The 26,863-nt window shown below is 37.1% G+C and overlaps 1 protein-coding gene across 1 annotated transcript in view; it reads right to left on the reverse strand.

Moving 5' to 3' along the window:
* GRIK2 (glutamate ionotropic receptor kainate type subunit 2) overlaps positions 1-26,863 on the reverse strand; it is a 635,712-nt gene that overhangs the window by 339,147 nt on the left and 269,702 nt on the right. Inside the window, exon 4 of the mRNA XM_060030591.1 lies at positions 3,985-4,166. Within this exon, the coding sequence (XP_059886574.1) occupies positions 3,985-4,166 (182 nt within the window). The remainder of the gene's footprint in view (positions 1-3,984; positions 4,167-26,863) is intronic.

A 26,863-nucleotide genomic window follows, 5' to 3' on the forward strand; every position in this document is an offset into this window, starting at 1 on the left:
ATTATAGCATTTATGTCTTGCTACTAGTGCTTCTGAATTATTATCTTCTTGTGTATAAATAAGAGTGGCCACAAAAGAAAACTGCTTGAGCCACGTCACCCCTCCTGGAAAGAAATACCACAGAATAATTTTTTCCCAAATCAAAATATTGTTAGAATTTCCCAACATTTAACTGATGTAGCGTTAACAATGCCATATGACAAATTAACACATGCAGTTATCCAGGCATATACTTTGCAACCAGTTTATCCTTCAGGTTATATCTGGACGTTACATTGCTTAAGGTTAACAATCGGAGGGGTTAGACTTTATACGTATTTCTTAAAATTTTATTATATTTTACTTCTTGCTGCTGTAGCAGTTTCTTTGTATCTGCTTTTACATTTTTCCAGGCTAAAAATTTGATTTCACACTCTCTGATATGGACTTTAAAGTCCTTGGTTGCTATTTTTTTCTGTGATAGAATGTCTTTGTGAGACTTTACTCCACAGCATCCTGGCCCTGCCATGGAGGATTCTCTTTGACAAATCTGAGTAGAGGTGGAATCTTTTGCTATTAAGACATGTATGCCAATGAGTGCCCTTGATTTGCCTCAGAGGAAATCTCGCCAAGCCCAGGCTTCACTCACTTTTAAAGCTCTCAGGCAGGAAAACTTCAAATCCATGGTTGCTCACTATTCAGTAAGAGCTCAGTCAGTTTAAATAAAACAAACAAACATCTCTTTTTCTTGATACTCCTAATATTTGTTCTTGGATTAAGCCAGACAAGCTGAAAGCCCATTTGTGTCTTATCTTCAACTCTTGTACCATTTCTTTGGAGTGTGATCATTAGCCAACATTGAGGAATCTCAGAAAAATTTCATAAATCATAAAATGGAGTCCTATTAAATGTACTGCTGCAGTTACAAAAAAGAAGCTATTTACTTTCTTTTTGAATTGGTTTCTAGAGTAGCTAAGATCCAAATATGAGATAAATGCTCTCTGGGACAAGGTAAGTTTTAAAAAAATCCCACCATGTGTGGTCTGCCAGTGTTACAGGATCAAAAAGCATGCATTCTGTGCAATAGTGTTACTCTGACTTCAACTTAACTTTCATATTCTCATTTCCCCTCCGTTCTGATTTTTCACCTACTAATCTTGTTAAAATTATATAATTTTACTGTTGTATATATTTTAGATACTACTTTAATTCTGTTTTCGTTTTGCAAATAGCAGGTTACACATCAGAAAACAAGTATGAAATAAGGGGTATATCAACTAGAAGCCAGAATGGAAATTCTATTATTCAAGGTGATGGATACTCTCACCTTTCAAACAGCAAAGTAAGTCAGAGTTAGTTACTCTAGAGACAAGACAACTGATCACCTATATACTTGTTGGAGGCCTAGAGAAAGCCTACCAAAAGCCTATTATTTGTCACTGACAAATAGTACAGCGATACTCACTCCAGGCATAAAGGAAAGGTATCCTTTCCAAGTTTGTGTATTCTAAATGTGACCAAGAATTGTTTGGTATTAAATGAAAAACAAATCCCTATGCTAGATTCCAGTGCTTACTTTATCGCATCATTTTGTTCCCAAAAAGACCCAACCAAACAACAACAACCACCCTTATATTCTTTATTACTCAAATATAACACTAGAGCAATTTTCCAAATCCAATTAAATATTTTACTGTAGTGAAACCAACATCATATTGGAAGATTGGATAAACATCTGCTTAATAAACTAACCATGTTATAACAGACATTTACTGTTGGTAGTTATATTTTATGAGATATAATTTGACATCTGAATCTGCATAACTCTCTAGTAGAGATATTTTATCCTACATTTGAGAGGTTTCAAGACAGGTGGCTAATCTCCAGTCAGGCAGTGTGTATAGAAGAGCTTAAAAAACAAAGTCCAAAGACTTGTGTTCAAATTCAGGCTCTACTACATAGTACAGCCTTGTACTAGCTATTTAACCCCTTACATCAATCCCCTCATATATAAGATATGAGCTAATAATAATTGTTTTCCAGTGTGCTGTTAGGCCTGAATAGTGCTGAAGTAATAGTAAGAGGTTTTACTGCTATGAATTGTTTCATTTGATTGATTTAGAATTATCTTTTTAGGTAGGCAATGCTTATTCTGAAATGAATACTTCCTAACATCACTAAGAGAAATATAAATCCCTCTGCTATTTCCTTGATCAATGATGGACATTGATCAAGCTACTTAATCTTTCTGAGACTCAGTTTCTTTGTCTGTAAAGTGGAGCTAGTCCCTACTTCATTTGGTTATGGTGATAATTAAATAAGATCAAATGTGTAAGGCATCTGAGCGTACATGACAGGTAAAGAACATTTTTTTTTTCTCTTTTTCTTACTAGTTGATTTTAATGGTTGAGCTGCTTAATTGTTGATTTGAAGTTTATTCCCTCATTTCAGCACAAAACAGAAATATCTACTTCATTGATCAATATTCACATTAACAAACGGCATTTTAGCCATTTGAAAGGAACCTCGGATATTCAATGTGCTTTAAAGATCATCAATATTTATATTACTTTTCTTTTAAGACAATTAATTAAAGTACTTAGACTTTTTATCAGAAAATCACATCAAGGTGACTTCTCTGGCTTTTTTTTTTAAACCGACTGTGTAACAATAACACTTTGATTTAAAAAACAAAAAAACAGGGGACTTCTCTGGCGGTCCAGTGGTTAATACTCCACGCTTCCACAGCAGGGGGCATGGGTTTGATCCCTGGTTGGTGGGGAACTAAGATTCCCACATGCCACACAGTGTAGCCAAAAAATAAATAAATAAATAAATAAACAAGACAAAAAGACAACCCTCAGAATGGGAGAAAATATTTGCAAATGAAGCAACTGACAAAGGATTAATCTCCAAAATATACAAGCAGCTCATGCAGCTTAATATCAAAAAAACAAACAACCCAATCCAAAAATGGGTGGAAGACCTAAATAGACATTTCTCCAAAGAAGATATACAGATTGCCAACAAACACATGAAAGGATGCTCAACATCACTAATCATCAGAGAAATGCAAATCAGAACCACAATGTGGTATCACCTCACACCGGTCAGAATAGCCATCATAAAAGATCTACAAACAATAAATGCTGGAGAGGGTGGATAAAAGGGAACCCTCTTGCACTGTTGTGGGAATGTAAACTGATACAGCCACTATGGAGAACAGTATGGAGGTTCCTTAAAAAACCTAAAAATAGAATTACCATATGACCCAGCAATCCCATTACTGGGCATATACCCTGAGAAAACCATAATTCAAAAAGATACATGCACCACAGTGTTCACTGCAGCACCATTTACAATAGCCAGGACATGGAAGTAACCTAACAGTCCATCAACAGGTGAATGGATAAAGAAGATGTGGCACATATATACAATGGAATATTACTCAGCCATAAAAAGAAACAAAATTGAGTTATTTATAGTGAGGTGGATGAAGCTAGAGTCTGTCACAAGAGTGAAGTAAGTCAGAAAGAGAAAAACAAATACCTATGCTAACACATATATATGGAATCTAAAAAAAGAAAAAGGTTCTGAAGAACCTAGGGGCAAGACAGGAATAAAGACGCCGACGTAGAGAATGGACTTGAAGACACGGCTTGAGGGGGACTGGGAAGGGGAAGTTGGGACAAAGTGAGAGAGTAGCAATGACATGTACACACTACCAAATGTAAAATAGATAGCTAGTGGGAAGCAGCTGCATAGAACAGAGAGATCAGCTCAGTGCTTTGTGACCACCTACAGGGGTGGGATAGGGAGGGTCAGAGGGAGACGCAAGAGGGAGGAGATATGGGGATCTATGTATATGTATAGCTGATTTACTTTGTTATACAGCAGAAACTAACACACCATTGTAAAGCACTTATACTCCAATAAAGATGTAAAAAAAAATTTCAAACGCAAATTTAATAAAGGAATTAAGAACTTAAATAATTTAAAGATTACCTGTTTCAAAATGCCTGCTGCCATTTCATGGCTACAGTCAAAGATGACATGGAACTCCTTGCCTCTTTTCATTTCTTTTAGTAAGGGTTTTGCATCCTTTGTATCAGCAGGTAGTTGACGGATCTTAAGTCGAAGATTGTATCTTGATGGAGCTTTGATGAGCTCCTGCAAGCGAATGAGACCTTTAATGGAAAAGAAAAAAAATAGAATGTTACAGAAAAAACAGAGTAGTTCATAGAATCACAAAACATACCACAGTGTCTGATTTCCTTGACCATGTACATGTGTACATCATGACGTGACCATTGAAATTCCTACTTCAGAACTCCCAATCCCCAGTTATTTTTGTTAAAATCACTTCTCAAATTCTTAGGGTATTTCTCAAAGTATGAAAGACATACATGACTGTAAGTTAATGTAAATAATTAAAATAGATAAAATAATTTAAAATAAATGTTTCCCTCTCTATCCTAATTCTACTCCCAGTGGGTTGTCACTGTTGATGGCTTGAAATATTATCCTCCATATACTTCCTATGTATTTTCACATATATACATAGAGGGTTTTTTTTGTATTTTACATCAATAATTGTTTTGTGACAATGTCTTATAGGTCATTGTAAGTTAGTGATTACTGTTCTAGTTTGTCCAATTAAGTTTTAGTGGACATAATTTATGTAATTATTCTCTATTATTACAAACTTTGGTTATTGTTTCTTGTTTTTGTTCACAAGTAATGGTATAGTAATTTGGTGTATATGTAAGAGTGATATACTTTTCTTAATAAAAAGACTAAATAGCCAGAAGTGTAATTAAATTACTTTAAGAAATAAAACTTTCCTTTGTATTGTTTTTATTTGTATCATTCTGTATTTCTTCAGAAATAAATATAACCACAGAAATTACTAATAAAGCAAACATTTTCCTAGAAAAGTAGCTCCTGATTATATGTTTCAAAAATATATCAAATTAATAGGTCCATTTTCAATAGGTCATTAAACTGTTATGCATTTTTAAATAAGAGACAAATCAATGAATTTATTCCTTTATAGAAACTTTCTAATTAATGAAACCCCTTAAAAACTGATATAAAAGATCCAATATATAAGAGTATGATAAGAAAAGAAGGATCATACAATTCTATTAGCTTGGACAAAATTAAGCAATTTCCTTTCCCCTTCTCCCCTCTTCCTTCTTATTTACCCCTTTTTCCATCTCATCTTTATATTTCTAAAACTCTACTTCTATCTTTCCTGAAAAACTACCTTCATAAATATTACTATGACAAACAATTATAAAGGAAAATATTTGTAAATAACTATCTGGAACTCTCTCTCTCTCTCTCTCTCTCTCTCTCTCTATATATATATATATATATACACACACACACACATACTCTCTTTATTATATATATATAACTCTATTTGGAAACAGGAATTAAAAGAATCTTACTATGACTAAAAATCTACTGTGTATTAAAATAACATATGAGATATAAAGAATAAAATCTAATTCTAGGAATTTTTTTTTCATTCAGTTTTTAAATAAATAATAGATCCTCTTAGACATGTAATGCTATATACACTTTAATATGTTGCAACATAGTTATAAAATTAACATGACTAATTTTCAGTATTTTTATCCTTGAGACATGCAAGATAAAACATGTAAATTCATAAATATATAGTATCTTTTGCTTTTAAAATATCGTCCCACCAGACTTCCCTGGTGGCACAGTGGTTAAGAATCCACCTGCCAATGCAGGGGACACGGGTTCGATCCCTGGTCTGGAAAGATCCCACATGCCTTGGAGCAATTAAGCCCATGCACCACAGCTACTGAGCCTGCGCTCTAGAGACTGCGAGCCACCACTACTGAGCCCATGTGCCACAACTACTGAAGCCCATGTGCCTAGAGCCCGTGCTCCACACAAGAGAAGCCATGGCAAGCAGAAACTCGTGCACCACAACGAACAGTAGCCCCCGCTCGCCACAACTAGAGAAAGCCCATGTGCAGCAACGAAGACCCATTGCAGCCAAAAAAATAATAATAAATAAAATTATAAAAAATTAAATGAATTCATTAAATAAAACACTGTCCCATAAAGTTTACTTCATTGTAAGTTGTTTTAAAATTTTGATATATAAAATCCTACAGATAATATTTGCATAAATTACACAGTATAATACTATTAGTAAAATAAATGTTACATGTTAATTGATATCAAATATACCCATTAAACATGATACAATTCAGTCTAGGGAATTATGTATATAATGAGTACAGATGTTAACACTGAACTGTACAAAGATGAAAACAAATATTTGAATTTATAACACCTGCTTAATTGTAGCAGCATTTAACATTGGGCTTATAAAATCCTCTAAAACATCTATAAAAGGCTATACATTTCTTTACATATGGGAGTACTCTGTAACTAAATTAGAATAAATTCTTAAAGGGTAGTAACATTGTTTAACTACTTTTTATAAATAAACCTGAATATAATTGCTGTAAGGCAGTGGCTCCCAAACTTTGGAAGGTATGATAGTAACCTGTGAAGCTTGGGTACAATCTAAACAACCTAATAAGAATCTTCAGGCGAGAGGACTCCTGCATGTACATTTTTAACAATCTTTCCAGGTGAGATATTCAAAGAGTGTGGCCAATTTCCAAAGATAGGTCTGGTTTCAGATAAGTGTCTTATGAGAGATACCCTTTGATAGCTATATTGTAGGATAATAACTATTTTATATTAACTAGTAGTTAATACTACTAATATTAACTACTAGTAACTACTAGTAACTACTAGTAACTAGTAGTTAATACTACTAATATTAACTAGTAGCATAAGACAATAAAACAATTAAAGAATGATTTCCAACTTCATTAGGAAGAGTGAGTTAAAAAACTGTAAATACAACTGACTGTAGGAATAAGAGAGAGAAAAAAAGATATTCATTTACTTATGCATCAAATGTTTATTAAATTTTTACTGTAGGTCAAGCACTGTTCTAGACATTGAGGAGACAATGAAATATATAAATAGACAAATTTCCTGCCCATACCATGCTAAAAATACACAGGGGGACAAATGCTACTAAGCAAGCAATTATAAATGAAAAATGGCAATACTGTTTTGATAGGGAAAGTACAGATGGTTGAGGAAGCATATAGCAGGATCACCTAACTCAGAGTGGGAGTGTTCAGGGAAATTATCTCAAAGGAGGTGATGTCTAAGTTCATACCTAAATAAAAAGAAAGAATGGAAGGAATGGATGGAAGAAAAGACAGCTTTTATACTGGCGTGGAGGTGAGAGAGCATGGGCAAAGAATCTTAAGAAGCAAGGAAGAAGTGCTGACAAGTGTAATTTGAGAAGAGGGCAGGGATGCTTAGGATGCCCTTGTATTTTACATTAGAGTTAAGGCCCTTAACTTAAGGGTGGTAGAAAATGCTCACTTGGAATCTGCATCTCAAAAGAATCACTCAGATTTTCACTACAGAGGACAGAAGAGAAGAACTAAAACGGGAGGAAGAGTTGGAAGACAGTTGTAATAATGCAGGTTGGGAAAGGGTAAGGTGTGTGTTCAGGTCAAGACGGTAGGGAGAGAAAGAAGTGGAGGGATTAGAGATTTTTTTTTTTTTTATGGTGTGTTAGTTTCTGCTTTATAACAAAGTGAATCAGTTATACATATACATATGTTCCCATATCTCTTCCCTCTTGTGTCTCCCTCCCGCCCTCCCTATCCCACCCCTCTAGGTGGTCACAAAGCACGGAGCTGATCTGCCTGTGCTATGCGGCTGCTTCCCACTAGCTATCTATTTTACGTTTGGTAGTGTATATATATATATATGTCCATGCCACTCTCCCACTTTGCCTAGAGTCTGTCATACAGAGTGAAGTAAGTCAGAAAGAGAAAAACAAATACCGTATGCTAACACATATATATGGAATCTAAGAAAAAAAAAAAAGGGACTAGAGATTTTTGAGAAAAGATGATAAGTGGTTGGTGAGGGAGAAGGGCTGAGTCAGGGAGGTTTCTCAGATGTTTGGCTTGGGCATCTGTGAGGAGAGAGTGCTTCCAGAGTGTGAGGTCATGGGAGGAGTCTTATCTAGAGCAGCAGTTCTCAAAGTGTGGTCCACAGCCCCATCAGGAGGGTCCCTGAGGTCCAGTTATTTTCATAATAATAATAAGAGGTTATTTGGCTTTTTTACTTTCATTCAATCACACATGTGCAGTGGAGTGTTCTAGGGGTTACAAGACATGGATGATGTCATGGCAGATTGAACGAGGAAGTAGATATGAAAATCCAACTACCTCCTATTAAACCAAATAGTAAAGAGACTTACGAGAATGCAAAACAAAGCCACTCTTCTTATTACATTTTTGTTTTAGAAAATATAGGTATTTTTCATTAAAATATGATATGTGAATAGATAATAGATTTGTTATTGCAATTATTAAATGAATTAATATTTTTAAATGTTATAATTTTATTACTAATACGGTAAATGTTTATAAGCATATTATAAATGCTTTTAGAGATCCTCAGTAATTATTAAGAGTGTAAAGTGCTACCAAAACCAAAATGCCTAAAAATTACTAAATTGGATTATCTCTAAATTTTTCCTAGTTCTAAGTTTCTCTTATTCTCATTAAGTTATTTATATAAATGCAGACTGATCTAATACCAACCTTGGATGAGTAAAGAAAAGAAAGCTACCCTTGGCTTACTTACCTCACAAGATTTTGAGCGACTCAAATGTAAATTTGGGGGATTTAGTCTATCAGAGTCGCAATAGCCTGAGTGTTGAATGTGAATCTCAGTTCAAAAATCTATGATATGTGGATCTTTATGCAAGACATTGTATCTCTCTTAGATCTGTTTTATTTTCCTCTTCTCTATAATAGGGTAAAACCATCTATGAATTAATATATAAAACACCAGAAAAGGAACTGGCATATATTAGATTCTCAAAAAGTAGCAATTTTCATTGCTGTTATTTGGGTTAAGAAGGAAAGAATACAGTTATTTTTTTAAATGTGTTGGTTACTAAATCTGTTCTTGGAAGTTATTTTGACACTCATATAGACTGAACACCTAACAACAACAAAATTTTAATCAAAATGTTGAGATTAACTCATTACCAAAGAAAAAGTAGCTATATAGTTATGGATTAGCCCAACAGTTCCGAATTGAAAAAGCTCAACTGACTCGAAAATAGAAATTTTCAGAAGTATAAAATCCACAAACAGCATTTGTAGAGTTCACCCTAAGTATAAATATTGCCAAGCATTTTCAAGTGTCTTAAGAATTCATGTGGATAATCCACTGAGGTATCAGGTACAATAAATGTTTACTTATTCTCTTCACACATATACATCCCTGCTGACATTAATGTAACAGATTTCAGTTTGCCAGCTTCCCTGAGGAATAATATTGAAGGGCTAAAAAGTTTTAAAAAATAGCTGTTGCTAGTAGGAACTGCTATCTCTTACTTGAGAATTTGAGAGAAATGTTGCCTTTATTTATTCATTCATTCATTCAACATATATTTACTGCATATCGACTATGCACAAGACATCATTTCATGTATAAATATAATGATTGGAATAATAGTATTTATTCAGTCTTTAACTGCATGACATACAGTTTGACTTTTACATTTTTTAATACCAAACTTGTTTCTCTAATGCTTTTCACATTCACTTTTTGGAATCAAAATCGTTCAGCATTTCAATCAGAGAGAAGAAATCTAGAGAGGTGTTTGAATACTGAAAGTAGAATCATGATTTTTAAATTCTGGCTTTCCACCATCTCCTGCACAGGTGCTTAGAGTCCTCTCTCGGCTTCTAAGTCTTCATTGCTCTGTCCAGTGCTATTGTTTCTCTTTTATCCATATTTCCATTGTAGATCCTTTCCCCTCCCACTGTCTGACACTTACATACAAATCCCTGTCTGAATTCTGTTATTCAGAACACCCTGAAAGAATAAGAGGAGGGCTGACAAAATGGGAGATGCATTCAAGACATCCAAAGAGCGGACGTTTACTCACCTACTTGAGTTATCTGATGACATCCCTGTAATTTAACATATGTGGGTGAGATTTTTATCCACAGGAAAAAGGGTTTAAACAGTAGGAACGTCTTTTAATTACAATACTGGCTAAGTATTTTCCGCTGTGGATCGCTATCTATCTTCCTACCTACCCCAGCATTCCTCTGCAATGTATCACAGTCCAAAAATGCCAATTTCAGAAAGGATTACCCTCATCCCTCCATCATATACAAGTAAATATGCATGTTCTGTAAAATGAAACAGTTTGTCCCCTTTTTAGGAAAAAAGTAAGCCTTTCAAAATAATTGGGATAGTATATATGTGGTCCTATCTTATGGTTCTTTGGTCAAAATGGAGAAATAAAAGGACCCATCTATTAGATAAAATAAAAGGGCAAAATCTATTTTGTTGAAAATATGGTTAACACAAATAATTTCCAAACAACAATTTTCAGAAATATAGTTTAACAAATTTGGCACCTGGTTAAGTTATTTAATGAAAGAGTAGAATTAGAACGCCTTAAAACAGTCTTTTAATTAAAATATCCCCTTTTCCCTAATGTAATTAGTTGATGTAATGATAATAAAAAAGAAACAATCCAGGCAGATGGGTTCCTGAAAATCTTCTAATAAAGAAGAGCACCACATTGCAATTATCCCTTTACTTTGGTAGATGAGTAACATTCTATTCCCTCTAATTCTATCACTGAGAGTACATTTCTTAAAGCTTTTTCTGCTGTCAGTTATTTTACAGTACCTAAAATCAAGGTGTATCTTAAGCTTCCAGGCGACAGAGGTCCAAGATGCTCTTTTCAGAAGTTGCCATCAATTTAGCTTTTAAGGAGAATCCAGATAATGTGGTCTTTGTGCAGGCCAGACTCCCCTTACCCAAAATGCATTGCCTAAAAATGACTCATCTACATTCAATCATCGTCAGTTTTTTTTTTTTTTTTTTCAGTTGAGAAAAGACAATTCATTGAAAGGCCAAGTATTAACATTTCAAGGAGTTATTTTTATTGAATGTTTTATTTGTGCTACAGAGTGTTCTAAATAGAATGTATACCAGTTATGGACCTTGTAATGTACAGTAATGCTGTAAATATAGAGAAGGGAGCTAATCATAATAAGAAAAATCATAAATGGCTTTGACAGGAGAGGTAGATTGACATTGAAAAAAATTCTGTCTCCAAATTTTTGTCAGCCCTCCTCTCCTTGGGGGCAAGGTGAATTTGTTCAACAGTACAGGGAAGATAGAAAATAAAGAAAAGTGGGATCCAGAAAAAAAAAAAAGGGAGAAGAAGAAAAGAGGAGAGGAAACTTCCAATATGGTTTTCGTCTTCTTGGAAAAGGGAGAGAAAGCTATGTAAAGTAAAATTAGAGGGCTGGTTTCCTGGAAAAATCCTAAAATCCTACACTAACCTAACAGAGAGCAATTTCCTTCTCTCTTTTTGAAATTTGTTGTATATTTCAAGAATGACTGAGCCTAATACATTCAAAACTGAAAATATGTAAAAACACTTCAGCTTGACACATTAGAAACCAAGTGGCAAATGAGTTTCAATTCACATGCCAGGGTCAACCGATTATTGGTGGCTTCCTGGAGCACTGTGTTGAGAATATTCTTGAGACCAGTTCTGTGATCAGGGACATGGGTCAATAAGGGATGGAACCTGGGTGGTGGGGTAGGCAGGCATGGTAACACCATGTATTGGTCGTCTCTCTATTAAAATCTCCTCCTTATGTATTAGTGTCATCAAATCCTATCCACGATATTGTTTTATTGATGGCAAAGCCTTTCTATGCTTCAGAATGGAAAATAATACAGTGCAGACAACACATTTTAGGCACCATGCTCTCTGTTGAAGCCAGGATCCATATGGTTCAACCCTGAATCACGATGCATTCAAATAAGTAGAATCCAAACAGTAATTCTGACACTTAGAGTCCCATGAAAACATTTAAAACTTGCATAAATTTATTGTCTGAGGCAACTTATTAAAATTCTATATTCTTTCTCTTCTAAAACACCTCCAAATCCTGAAAACTCAGTTTGACACATAATACACGTACAAGTGTATTTGTGTGTGTGTACACTCAGGTACACATGCATACACACACTATTCCTCTACTTCTATTTCCCTGGGAAATCTAATTTATCTCTGCCCTGACTTCTCCTCCGAGGAGAATCTGGCCATGATGCTTTTGTTTTTTCTGCTTGGCTCCCATTTGTAAAGCCCATACCACAAAGGCTCACGACACTGATCTAACAAAGCAGAAGCTTCCCAGGAAAGACTAAGTGGGAAATCACTAACTGGCAATCCCTGAATAACCTTTAGTCATGGACAAAGGTTGAAACCCTTTCAAACATATATGAAACCCTTTCTTAGGTTAATCTTGTCTGTTGCATCATGACGCCAAATTTCTGAACCATATTGTGGCATGGCAGTCTGCATCGGGCAGACATGAATGCCACATCATTAACGTTCTACTAAATGACTATAGACAAAGATATTTAAATATCTTACACTTGATTTTCTCATCTGTAAAAATGTGATAATAGTAATTATAAACCATATAGGAAAAATCAAATGAGCTAATGCCCAGAAATCACTTAGTACTGTGCTTGGAACATTTTAACACTTCTTATCAGTTTCTGGTAACCACTATCTTGGAACTCAGAAACTGCTGTGACATGTGTGCCTCAACAGGCCCTATTTGCTCCCTGAACCCTCCCTGTAACCTTGTGAGTGGTCTCTATCAAAATCTCTTCATTTCAAGTATCTAAGGGAAGTCTGCTTCCTGCTAGGAACCTAATTAACACTCCATCTTTACGCTGATGACTTCCACATTTATATCTCTTGCCGACCCCTTTCCTGAACTCTAGACGCTTAAATTAACTTTCCTATTTGACAGTTGCATAGTAAAGAATAAACCTTACCCACAGAGAGGTCTGGCCTGTGCGCTTAGCTCCTGGGAGGTAATCTCTAAGCCCCAATAAGAGAACTTTGTTTATCTGGAGGCCTTGGACCACACAGAATACCTAACAACGTAATTTATGGTAGGGTCATGAGATATCAGCTAAACCTCTGGAGGGGATAGTGACCTACAGGTCAGCCAAGCAAGTGGTCAACTGTGTCTACGTGAGCAAGCCCCAGTTACAACTCTGGACACCAAGGCTCCAGTGAGTTTTCTTGGTTGGTAATACTCCATGCCTACTGTCACTCATTGTTGCCTGGAAAAGTTGGTACTGCCTACAAATCCAGTTGTTGGGAGAAGACGACTGGAACCTGAGTGTGGACCTGTGTGCCTCTTCTTTTGGCTGAACTTATTCTGTATCCTTGTCATAAACTGTTGTCATAAGTTGTAACAGCGAGTATAACAGGTTTTGGTCATTCTGTGAGTTGTCCTAGTGAATTATCAAAACTGAGGGTGATCTTGGGGTCTCCTGAATAAAGTAATATCTCTACCTTGATGTACAGTAAATACTAAAAAGCATTCCAAAATTGGCTCTTCATCTCCTCAGTCTCCAAAAGTGTTCCTCCTTCAATTGTCCCCACCTATGATAAGGGCAACTCTTTATCATTCCAGATAGGCCAAAAACCTTGATGCCATCTTTAATCCTTTCTTTCTAGCACACCTCACATCCAATTTATTAGAAAATCTTATCAAATCTACCTTCAAATGTACATAAAAAGCTGTCAACTCTTACTACTTTTAATACACTGGATTGAGCTATTATGATCTCTCAAATGGACTGTAAAAGCTTCCTAAGTAGCACTGCCCTTACGTATTTTTATATCCAGGTGTAGCCAGTAGCAATTCATAGCCTATGGTGTTTATTTCATAAGTCTGGTGAGTCAGTACTCTGGATCTTTTAAGATGGAAAGGTGGGAATGAAGAAGCCAGGAACATACAGAACAGTTTTAGTTAGTATAGGCCTGGATACTATGAGGGCAGTTAAGAGGAAATATGCTCAGTGGCCATTGAAATCCGAAGTCCTTAGGCTTGACTCAATACATAAAGAATTCTAAAGCATGAGACACATTATCAGTGGCTTGTGATTCTCTAGGCCAAGTTGAGGGAAACACTGTACTTACTTCCAGACAACCAGTCCATCTAGATGTGCAGTCTTACTAGGCAGGGTCTCAGAGCTATAACCAGAAGTCTCGAGTTCAAAACGGGGGGTGCACTACAATCCCCCAAACTCCATTCTTGTGACAAGCAGCCTTTAGAGCCATGTTCCTGGTGCAACTTGCTGGAGCCAGGATGGGAGATAAGGACTTTGTCTTCCAAATACTGGGTTGTGTATTCTGAGTGCTAATTGCCTGATTGCCTGGTGTAATGAGACAGGGCAGGTAAAAAGCTGGACAGTTTAATGAGAAGGCAGTTGTATTTCTCAGAACTCTTTTGGTAATATGTGCAGATCTAATTCATACTGCGCTGAGCAGAAATGGAGTTCACTGTTTCCCATAACTGAAAATAAACTCTGGGCCTGGTTGGAGGCAGGAACTCTTTGTTTGTTGCTCAGTTTTTCCTCCTCTATGTTGCCTTCATTACCTCTTGACATTTCCTCACTTGATGGCACAGATGACCAACAGAATCTCACACTCATAAAGAAATCTGCCTCAAAAGTTCTGCCAAAGTCCTGCGAGGGACTCTGTCCGGCCCAGGTTGGGGTTATTTGGTGGGAGTAGGAGGGATGAAGTTAGATGAGTTTTGGGGTTAGGGGGGAAGAAAGCCAGGCTTGCATGAGCCAAAGACAAAGAAGATTTCCTCAAAGGGATTCTGGGTAAACACACAAACAAAGGCAACCCCAAAACACATCACAGCAATGCTTTAGAAACTCTCTAAAAAGGATGACTGTACTTTGGTTTGTGACCACAGTTTGCTGATATTTTGATTCAGTGGTTGCTTATAATTAGTCACTGTATGATCTTTTTTATCAAACTGGGGCCCTTTTAAGAGCACAGGGAAATCTGCTCAATATTCTGTAATAATCTAAATGGGAAAAGAATTTGAAAAAGAATAGATGCATGTATATGTATAACTGAATCACTTTGCTGTATACCTGAAACTAACATGACATTGTTAATCAACTATACTCCAATATAAAATTTAAAAAAAAAAAAGAGTCTAAGCGGGTAGAGGTAAGTCCATAGTATTTAGTCCAGGAAAACAAGCATTACCCAGGAATGTCCTAGGCAAACCAGGAGTTCTGTGCAGTTCTCCTCTTACGTCACAGCATTCTTCATCCTTCATCATAGGTACTTCATTGCCTGCTGTCCTGACAATGTTACTGACCCACCCCCAGAGGAATTGGCACACCTCATTGTTCATTTCTGATGGTCACATTGCAGGTTGCTTTGTCTCAAGATGATCCTGCTAAAATGTACACCCATCCTTCTGTCACTCTACCTGCCCTCTCAGCTTGTGATAAACCAACTTCAGCTCTCCAGACCTAATCAGGTGGCTGATTAGGTAGCCTGCTGTTTTTTTAATTCCCACTTGTGTCCAGGTCAGTGCACTTATGAAGCAGCAAATGACCCTTCACAGCTCTTATTCTGGCTCTATCCCAGGATGCTGCTATTACTGGTTTTATCCATATACATCAAATATGATTTAAAGTTGACACTGATGAAACAGCCTAAGAAATGTTCTGTGGTGGGCCAGTGACTAACAATAATTACCAAAACTACTGTGTATTGGTGAGAATGCCAAGTAGAATGTGACTCTTCAGGAGCTCAGGTTTTACTTTATCTTTTTGCTCCAGAAAAGAATACCATTAACCACCAATGCCTTTAGCAATTGTGTTCACGAAACATACATTTTATCTTATGAAAGGTTGAAAGATGTGAATAAATCAGGAACACATGACTGCACATATTATGTGAACTGAATTGGGAATGCAGAAGTGAAATACCAAACATAAACAGTAGATGTTTGCCATCTATGAAATTATAGGATAGTGGGGCGATAGACATGCAAATCATTTTTCTACAATGAATTATGTATAATAATGTGAGAGTCTCTAAAGTACAATGGAAGTGGTCAGGATAGAATGTCTAAGGAGGGGTAACCATTTGGCAGGTGGAAAAGGATGGATGTACTTATAGGAAGAGGAAACTGCAGGTAGAAAATCTGATGATATGAGAGTATGGAAAGTTCAAAAATCATGTGAGTTATTTGGTGGGTACTGCTGGAAAATTGAATATAAGCTGTAACAAAGTGGGAGGTGAAGCTGGACCAGTAATAGGCAAGAACCAGTTATGAAGGGCACCATATTAGAATGCACTTTCTAAGTGAAGAAACTTCATAGTTTCAAGTATTAAAAAAAAAAAAAAAAATTCAGGCTGGCTTAAGCAGAAATGAAGAATTATTAGAAAAATTCAGGTAGTTTCATGAAACCCCAATGTGGGAATTCAGTCATTCCTTAGAAACAGAAACAAGTAGGAGCAAGGTTATTAAGATATCATCATCTCTCACTTCCGTTCTTTTTTATGTGTCTGCTTCATTCTGGTCTTTCTAATGAGACCAGTTTTCTATTCTTCACAGTTCACACAGGAGACATGGCCGTGCTTCAAATTCACTCCTGAGTTTATTTGTTATACATTCAGCATCTGGCAGGGACCAACTAATCTCTCTTGGTCCCAACTCAAAATTCCTGGAGAGAGGATCTAATTGGCCCAGCTGTGTTAACCCTTGATCTAATCAACTGTAGCCAGGGGCACTGACTTAACCCTAAGGTATGAACATTAGCCTTGGCTCCACCCCTAAGGGTGAGGAAGTCGGGGGACTCGGGAAGTTAGGTGTGCCTCCCCTGCCCACTATGGAATCACTGAATAAATTAAGGCAAATGACATGAACAAATTTTGCAGTTAAAAGATCACTTTGGTTATGTACCCAAGGATGAATTTGTGGGTGATACACTAGGGGACATTGAAATAGTCAAGGGTATTAGTGAAAGGAAATTGTCTTGTGTTTTAGCCTCTATCAGCATAAATGAGAGAACAGCAGGAGACATTCTCTCTACACTCTCCCCTTTTCCTTGATTTTGCTAATGTCCTACCATGTATCTGTACACATTCTCTATTATCTATTTCTCTGGAGACAGAATTTCTTATAAAGAAGAATTGTCATTGAATTTAATTACATCCTTAAGTGAGGCAACATGTGTTGAATTTTTAAATTTTGACTTTAGCTCAAAAGACCTTTATGTTGCTCTGAAACACATGCCACATTGCTAACATAATGGACTCACATTATTCAAGGTCGTGAGAGTGACACAACACTAGACATCGAATCTATTAATTTATGAGAAATGTATCTGTCACAGGCATGGTAAAACTTGAATTGCATGGCCCCAGCATTCTCAAATTACATGGGAAACCGTATAGCAATCTGAAGTTTACTTAATATTAGTTTGGGATCAGAACAAAGGGGATTGGCTCAATGAATGTAATAATCATAGCACATATTTGTGTTTGTGTTTTATTTGTAAGAACTCTGCGAAGAGGTAATATTGTCAGCCCCAGTTTGCAGATGAGATGAAGACACTGATATGGGGGTTATTATGTTCAAAGTCTCATGTCTAGTAAGTCTCAAAGCCATATTCAAATCCTGGAAATCTTTCTCCAAAGCCAGTATTCAAACTTGGAATCCAGTAAGGCTGATCTTGTTGGTAGTAAATCAACTAAGAATCTATTTTCCATTAACATTTTTTAGATGCGTCACATGTGTTTTCCTATTTTTGCCTAAAGAACTCAAATATCTCACTAATCCTCTTTCTGATGGATATATCCTTTCTTCGGATATGTCAGGTATCTTCAGACAGGATATAATCAAATCTTGCTTACCAGGGAGGCATTCTGACTTCTAAGGTAGCTTCGCAACTTTTCATTCTCATTCATTATGTTTTGATTTCATAGTTTTAATTCTCAAAGGGTGACAATTTCCAGGTGTTTCCAAAGTACTTTACTCCTACTTTTAACAGAGACAATGGTACATATAGAGGTGTTCTGCATGTTGAATTTTATTCGTCCATAATGAGTTTGGGAAGCAAAACTCTTCTATTTGCCATCTGTTTGTTATACCAACATAAAATCTGCCATTGTATTTAAGCATAAATCTATTTTAAAATTTCTATTCCAAGATATTTTTAGAGTTTAAACTTTATATTTTCTTTCATTTTTATTATCTTGCATATTTTTTTGGCCTCTGATTATCACTTGCTATTTCTATTGCTTTTCAAATCCTTCCCACTTTCCCATAAATCATCTAAGAATTGTTCAGTCTTGTTAAGATGAAGGAGAAGTCCTTCTCTACTAAATCTTTCTCAAATAATAAGCTCATGCATTGCATAGCCTCTCCCATAACTGCTAATAAGCAGTAGTCCTAGATTGTCAGTCCACGTGGAACTCCTGAACACAGGATCTAGTCAGTACCCCACATACACCAAACACACACTTGGATTGTTTTTTGCCCCTGTTCCCTATCAGTATGATGCTATCTTGACATCTCCATTGGTTGCTCCCTTATTTGTGTCTCTATGGCCCATTGAGACTCATCCTAAACATAAAAAACAAAGTAAAAAATAAACTGTTCATTACCTGTTTTCATTCTTTTGCAACTCAGAGGATTTTTGATAATGATAATATTTATAATCACTTGTTATATACAAAATTAGTGTTTTTACTAATTTTTCACAAAAATTCTGAGAGGTATTTTTTCCTCTTTTTACAGGAAAAGGAGGCACAGGGATTTGAGCCAGCTGAAAATGACTTAAATCTAATAAGTGACAGAGCTGGAATTTGTACTCAGCACAGCTATATTTTTCTTATGAGCAACTGTTCTTAAGAATAGATGGTAAAATGAGCTCAATTAGGTTGGGCTGTTCTGTTTCTTTTTGCCAAACCTGTCAAAATATATAACGATTTGCCTCAAGAATAATAAGAAGAATATTAAGAAGAATACTTAGCCATTTACATGATAGGTGGAATAAGTTTCTACAAAAAATTCCTACTCTACAAGAAATTCATGTATCAGACTTCCTGGGCAGAACACAGACTCTGCAGTTCATGTACTCAAATCTAAAACACTCTTAGCAGTCTTACTGTATGTATGTGTTTGGACCTTGTGGGACTATTGAAGGAAACCTATGAACTTGCGACTTAAGAAAAGAAAGGGGCATTAAATAAGTACCTTGAAGTCAGAGGTACCCTGAAAACCGTTACCTTTTTATTAGAATTAGAATGAGAATCACTAATTTGTCATTCAAAGTTCCTTAGCCACAGTTTTCATAGTATTCAAAGGTCAAAGTTAGTAACACCAGGACATTCAATCCCCATACATGTGTCATGTGCAGTTCCAATTTCTTAATAAAATTTAAAACTGCAACAAAATACATGATGTTAACACAAAGAAGAGCTGAGAGTAATGCATGCAAGGTGAAGAGAGGAAACTGGGAAAGATTGCAGAGAAGAGGTAAATAGAGAAGTGGGTTGGGTGTGGAGGTTCAGAAGATGGAAATCAGGGCAGAGCCGATGTCAGACACATGGCACAGAGGCCTGTGTGGATCTGCAACCAGGCCTCATCCATGAGCTGTAGGGACACCGTGGGTGTGTGGAAGAGGAGCAGAGTGGAAGCTGGAAATAGTATGGCTGAGGCAATGCGGTAAAAGCATAGCTCCTTCTCTCAACTTGAAGCTTAAATCTAAATCATGAAGTTTGTTTTAATGTGGGCTGGTGTTGGTTCTGAATATCTCACAGGGTTCAGTGAGGAACCGGAGTGAGAAGAGTGGAGCAACAGCCGATGCTGTGCAATCTTGGTCTACCAGCCATACAGGCTCTAGAGGCCTCAGGCCAGCTACCTAACGTGTGGAATGACTCTTTTAGTGGGAGGGGATTAGAGAGTAGCAGAAAGAATTAAGCTGGGGGTTAGGCTCCAGTCAAATTAGTTGTAACTCAGAAGCAATCAGTCTTTAACTCCAATAGAGGACTGGGGGGAAAAGAAAAACATAACAAAACAAACAAACATCAAGATCCCAGCTGTAACTTGGTATGGTTGTGGATACTAGAGAGTCTCTATAAGACGCAATGACCTTGGTTTTAGAGCAGCAGATGAACTTTATACCCAACTTGTATGAGGTCAGGGCTTATGTTAAGCTACTTGGCTTGGTATTCACAAATTTCAATATATTTATTTGATTTACGATAAGTATTTATTAAGCAGCTACCATGTAACAGACCCTATCCTAAGTGCATAGAACACCATGGAAGCCAGGATGATAGAGACCTCCCAGCTTGGTGGGGGAGATGGACAATAAACCATCAGTTGCAATGCACTGTGGTAAGTACTACAATGAGGGAAATGCAGAGGCAGGGACAGTCTTCCAATAGAAGGATGTTTTAGATGAAATTTTAAAGTCATGAGTTAAATAGGCAAAGAGGGGGTGTCACTCTTGGAGAAGATGAAAACTATTTCAGACAGAAGAAACAATGTACAAAGCCACTGGTAACAGCATGGTGAGTTTGGCGAACTTCAAATAGTTCGGTTTGTCTTCAGTGAACAAGGAAGAAATATGGTGGTGGGAGATGAGGGGAAAAGGTAAGCAGAGGCTATGCCCCTAGCTAGGCTAAGATGACAGCGCAGAATAGTCAGAACCAGGTATGTAAGTTAGGAGTCTGGGGTATATGTTGTCAGGCCAGACTTAGAAGAATGAGGCAGGTATAATGTTCTGAGTGGGTAATTTGGTATAAAATAAATGAGAGCTGGGGCAAGCAATGATGATAGAGGTCTGGCGGGAGGAATCAGCTATGTAATCTGGATGTGGTGTCTTTCCACAGGTTGGCTCTGCTTTCACTCTTTAAATCTGTTTACAATCTTGACGCAACTTTCAGCACATTTTTATAGTTTCCAAAAGAAAACCTACACATGCAGATTCCACTGAAAAGTTAGTAGGAAAGACAGGGGAGAGGTTTATATCACAGGCACACCACACTCCAAAAATCCCCTCGGCTCTCTTCTTGGTCACGTGACACACAGTCTCTTCCAAAGCATTTCTGGCTCTTCCCATAATGCTTTGTCCATTTCTCTCCCTCTTTCCCAGAGCAGACATAAACTCTATCTTTAGGTGTTCAATCATCAGAACCAGCTGACAGAGAAGGCCTGGAGGTCCAGCTGCCAAGTGGGCTTATCAAAGCAATCACGAATCAGGTCTCTCCTTTGGGGAGACTGCTATGCTCCCTGCTAGGAAAAATCACACTTCCTTCATATCGTTACAATTGGCCATAATTCTCCTCTCAATCCTGCATCATCACATCTTTCTTCTCTGCTAGCTTATTCTCCTCAGAACACAAGCAGGCTGTTATTTAACTTTAAATAAATATTCTCTTGACACTAATTTCTCCACCAGCTATCACTTCATCCCTCTGCTTTCTTTTATAAGAAAGCTCCTAGAAAGAGCTATCTATATTCACAGCCTCTGATTCCTCACCTTCCACTCTCATGTAAACTCCCTCTAATCAGGCTTTTGTTCCCACCACTCCACTGAATCTATCCCTGTCAAGGTTACCAAGGATCTCCAGGTTGCTGAATTCCATGGTCAAGTCTCAGCCTCCATTTCACTTAATATCAGCAATATCACTCCCTGCTTCCTTGATAGGATATCTTCACTGACTTCCAGGATACTCCAGTGCCCTTGGATTTCCTCTTGTCTTACAGACCATCGTTTTTCATCTCTCAGTCTCTTTTTAGTGATCTCACCCAGTTTTATGGCTTTAACACTACTCTCGAATGAATATTCCAGTCCAGACCCTACCGGGTCTCCAGACTCCTTTATCCAACTGTCTACTCCATCACATCTCTGGCTGTTAACAAACACCTGGAACTTGACTTATCCACAGCGGTACATGCTGTCCCATTCACAGTCTTCCCAGAGTTAGCTGACGGCAAGGCCATTCTTCCAGTTCCACCTTAGAATATGTCTTTTGCCTGTAACGCTCCTCTCCTATTTATTTGCATGGCTTACTCTCTCATCTACTTTGACCACCCTATTTTAAAACTGTAGTCTTCTTTTCTACTTTCAGATTCCTCTTACACTGTTTTTCCCCCCTGTGTTGCACTTATCACCTTCTATCTTACTCTATAATTTACATATTTATGACACTAATTACTTATTCTCTGTCTTCTTCCACTAGAATATAAACTCCATAGAGGCAGGGATTTTTGTCTGATTATTTCTTGGATGCATCTCAGGTGATTAGAGCATGTCTAGCACTTGGTGGATGTTCAAAAACATTTGTGGAATGAATGAATGAATGACGTGATCTTTATTCTTGAGGAGCTTGCAGTCCATTTGGGGAAATAAATTATATGTTGGAAAAAAGAATGTCTGCCAGTACCAGGCAGAACGTGCCAAGTGATAAGTGAGTAGAATAGGCCCAAAGTGCTAAGATATTGTCTTTTCTAAGGATTCAGAAGACTGGGCTCAATTTGAATAATTCACTCTGGAAGAAAACTGATCATAATCTCAGAAAGTGAAGATGGGAGTAAATCATTTCAGAAGAGAGCAATTTAGGGCCTCAATGCCACTGCATTTCTGAATTTAAAAGGAAGCTATTTGTTGCCAAAAAGAAATACAAAAAGAGTTCATTCCAACTGAAGGTCTCTTTCTTCTTTGTCTACAAAAGTACAAAACTATGTCCCACTAATGGGCATTTTGGTTAATGCATATGCAGTGGCTGTTACTAGGTGCTAGGGGTGGGTGTACAGAAGAAGGAAACAAGAAATCAGTCTGGAAGCCCCACTTCAAATCAGATTTTTCAAGTCAGTTCACCGCAAAATAAAGAGGGGAGGGAATTAAACAGTTACTAAGAAACAGAATAAAAAAATATAAGTGGGCCAAGGGAAAAGCTTTTAGTAAATGTGAAAAAATCATGCTGACACTGATGATGGGCCACTTAGGAGTGATTATTTCTAATGGAGCAAAGAGGGGCAGCGGGTGCTGTGAGATGCAGGCTGGGGTCTCTTCAAAGAAACCCCCGGCTTCCCAACTGTCACTTTGTCTTTGGGCTGGAGCTGACATTCTGTTAATGCATCCCACCCCTGCATCAGCTGTCCCTAAGTGCAGCCACTTAGGAGATGAAGCAATTTTTGGTACAGCTTCTCTTTGTCCATTGAGCATTTTTTTCAGGGGCAGTTGAAGGCTAAACTGAAAGAGAAGCGGATAAAATTTATCTATCTGTGCCCCAAGACTCTCCTCCAGTCCTTTCCCTCTCACTGTTGACCTCTCCAGTGCCTCAGGAACCAAATGGACTGCAGGCTTTTTCTTCTCCTTCTAGCTAAACAGAGGAAGACATGTTTCTGGTCATTTAGACTGACATCCTTACTACCTGGTTTCTAATACGTTTCTCCTCTTGGGATTATTAGTATTTTAAACCTTTGCTCTTCAGTTGTGATCTGAAAAATTCTGTCTTCCCTGGAAGGTTAAGGAGAATTTAAGTATCTAAATTCATCTAAAAATGGGGCCCAACCTGCTTTCAGGTTGCTTTCGTCAAAGGAAACGGTTTCGATCTCTCAGGAAGCCCTGAGGGATGGCAAAAGGATTCTTCTGGACTTTACTGTTCTCATCTGCAGCCCTAAGGCATGGTCTCTGCTCAGACTTGGTACTGAGGACCCCCTTGGCTGGCTATCTCCAGCCTTCTATACCGTCTTCCTTCTCACATATATAACCTCCTTTTCTTCCCTTTCTCAGCCAATTGGTGTCAGCCGTCGGTGATACAGGGCTTGTACTCTGGGCTTTATCCCTTGACTCCTGGCTGACACCTGGTCTGATTTCCTTGACCCTACCCTGAAGCAGGGTGACCCCTGCCTTGAACATTTTACAAAATCATTCGCTTGTTTGCTATAAATCTTAAACTCTCCAAGTTCATTATGGGGAGGATGTCCAGAGTGGTTTAGGAAGGAGACTCAGTTCTAATCGTTTATGAGAATACAGGTAGAAGCTTGAATGTGGCTTGTACTTGTATGTGGACTGGGGTCATCTATGAAAGTCAGGTCTGATCATCATCTAGTAAACATCTCCAAGTTGCACCAGCTGTTGGTTACTGCCTATGAGGAAATTGGTTGCTAAACATTTTTAATATTACCTCAATCTACTGTGGCCCAGAGGCCAAGTGGTAGAATGGCAAAAGCATGAACTTTAGATTCATCCAGACATGGATATTAATTAATGTGTGACCTTGGGCAAGTTACAAAACTTATTTACGTCTTTTTGGATCCCTGTGATTTCCCTATGTTTTCTGCAAGGGTTAAATTAGATGACAGAAACAAAATAGGTATCACAGTTTCTGGCACTATTATTTTACTTATTTATTTGTTTATATTCCTGAACTACTTTCTTGGAGAGAAGTGAAAGGGGGGAAGTAGTCAGAAAGGAACTTCTGGAAAGAGAATGGTTCCAGCAGTTACTCAGAATGTTTAGTCCCTTCTACCATTCTCTAAAAATAAAAATAATTTTTAAAGTATAATTATTATTATCTCAAACCGTAAATACATAGACTCACAGGTTGATAAACAATCTTTATAGCATTGAACCCAAGCCTTAGTTTATCATGTAAGTCTCTGCGTTAAGGACATTGAATAGCATGGTATATAGTATCTTGGCTCATAACTTTAAAAGAAAAAACACTAAAAAATAGTTTTAAAGGCAATTCTCATATCCACTTCCCAGGGAAAATATGATAACTCAGTGAAAATATCTCTACATAGATATGACATAATAAGGCCCACAATTTGTGATTTCTGATCCTCTAAGAGAATACAAGAGTAGACCTTGGAAACTCTGGATGAATGAATAGTTTATGTAATCCTTGGTCTAATTCAAATCTCAAATATGTACTTTATTTTTATACCTCCAGAACCTGAAACAATGACAGGCATTTAGTTGGTGATTAACAAATTTTTATGTGACCAATGAACAGAGACACCATTAGCCCAATTCTAATTATCCTGAGCTATGTATATTAGCTTCTAAGCTATAGACTTCTAAGCCATAACATACCTGAAGTTGCCGCCTATCTCTATTGCAAGTCTGCAATGTATTTAACAAAAAACAATGCAGGGGAATAGATTAGGAGAAACCAGTGGGTCTTCATCAGGGGTGATGTTGCCTCCAGGGCACATTTGGCAATGTCTAGAGACATTTTTGATTATCATAACCAGGGGCTGGGACTGCTAATGACATCTAGTGGTACAGGACCACTCCCTACAACAAAGAATTACCTGGTCCCGATGTCAAAAGTACCGAGGACAAGAAATTCTGGCCTAAGCAATGAATATTTGAGACTGGCACTTAGCACATCACGATAATGTGTAATTCTGCCTTCTGCTTCTCATGCTGAATGCCTTATGTACTTATCCATAAGATGTGTATTCCAGGCATTTAGGTAGATTTTCCATTATCTGACTTTACTTTGCCTGCCCTTTTACAATACGGCAGAGGCTATTCATCTTAAGTTAAAAAAAAGCAAAATGACTGAGTGAGTTGTTAGAGGAGCATTATGCATCCTTTTCATAGTGACAGTCTGCTGGTTCAGATCTAATCTTTACCTGCTGTAAAATGGAGATACTATATACCATTTACTCATCTCTGCTTATCTCCTATTTTTGTTTGTCTGGCTGTAGTTTCTTGGTCTCATAAAACAAAACCATGGCTTAATGTGCCCTTCTATATAGCCTTGGTGAAAACTTTGGGTCCTCAAAAATGTATATAGTGCAAAAGTTACAAAAATCATTTCATATTATGACTTCTGTTTAGTGCTTTCTGCAGGCCTTAGCACTTTCTCACCCGGAGTCAACTGTCTACATTGGAGCATAGCCGTGCAGAGATATGCAGAGCTAACTGTGGACCCTGGACTCTCGTTTAGCTTCAGATACTAAGTCCCTCCTCATCCGCCAGTACATAGAGAAGTTTGTTTCTTTTGTTGTCACCCCTCACTTGCGTTCCTTGGTTTTTCCTTACTTGTGTCTGTTGTGAGAAGGTAGAGAAATTTAATGAAGAATAGGAGTGCTGGATTCAACATTTGGGATTCATATGCTGATTCTGACATTTAACAGTATTTTACCTTGGAAAGTTTCTTAATGTCTTTACCACTCAGATCCCACATTTGTATACATGGGAACAATAAAAGAGAGTTGTGAAAGTAGAAAATGAGGAATGTGTGCTGTCATGCAGCAAGTTCTCAATAGCAATGTTATCATGATGATTAATATTGATATTTATCTCTTACACATCATTATCTTTCTCGTCTCTTCTCTGTATTAATAGTAATGGGATAATTTCCTCTCCAAATGTCTCTGTTTTCTCTGTTCCATATATTCCTGATTGAAGACTGGGAATTTTAAGGTGACATTGGCAGAAATAGAAATGTAGCACTTTTAATTTCTCTATCTGGCAAGAAGTGTATTGTATTTTGCTGACAAAGAATCTCAAAAGTCATCCTCAATTTTCTGTAGTGATATCTTTCGCAAATCTTTAAATGTAGGGACAGAATACCTACAGAAACGTTGCAGTTATAACAGAAAGCAATTTGATACGTTATTCTTACTTGTTTTGTTTTCTGTTTTCAATTTTTTCTGATATAACTGAACTAAAGTACATATATTTAAATATAAAATTTGATTAGTTTTGAATCATGAAATCATTGCTACCATCAATGTAAATATTTCCATCACCCACAAAGGTTTCCTCATGCCTTTTTGTGGTTATGTTTACTTTTTACTTTTTCATAAGGCCAGGAGATAAGAATTGACTAGATTTAGAC

Source organism: Delphinus delphis, chromosome 14 (genome assembly GCF_949987515.2).
Source record: "Delphinus delphis chromosome 14, mDelDel1.2, whole genome shotgun sequence".
NCBI lineage: Eukaryota > Metazoa > Chordata > Mammalia > Artiodactyla > Delphinidae > Delphinus > Delphinus delphis.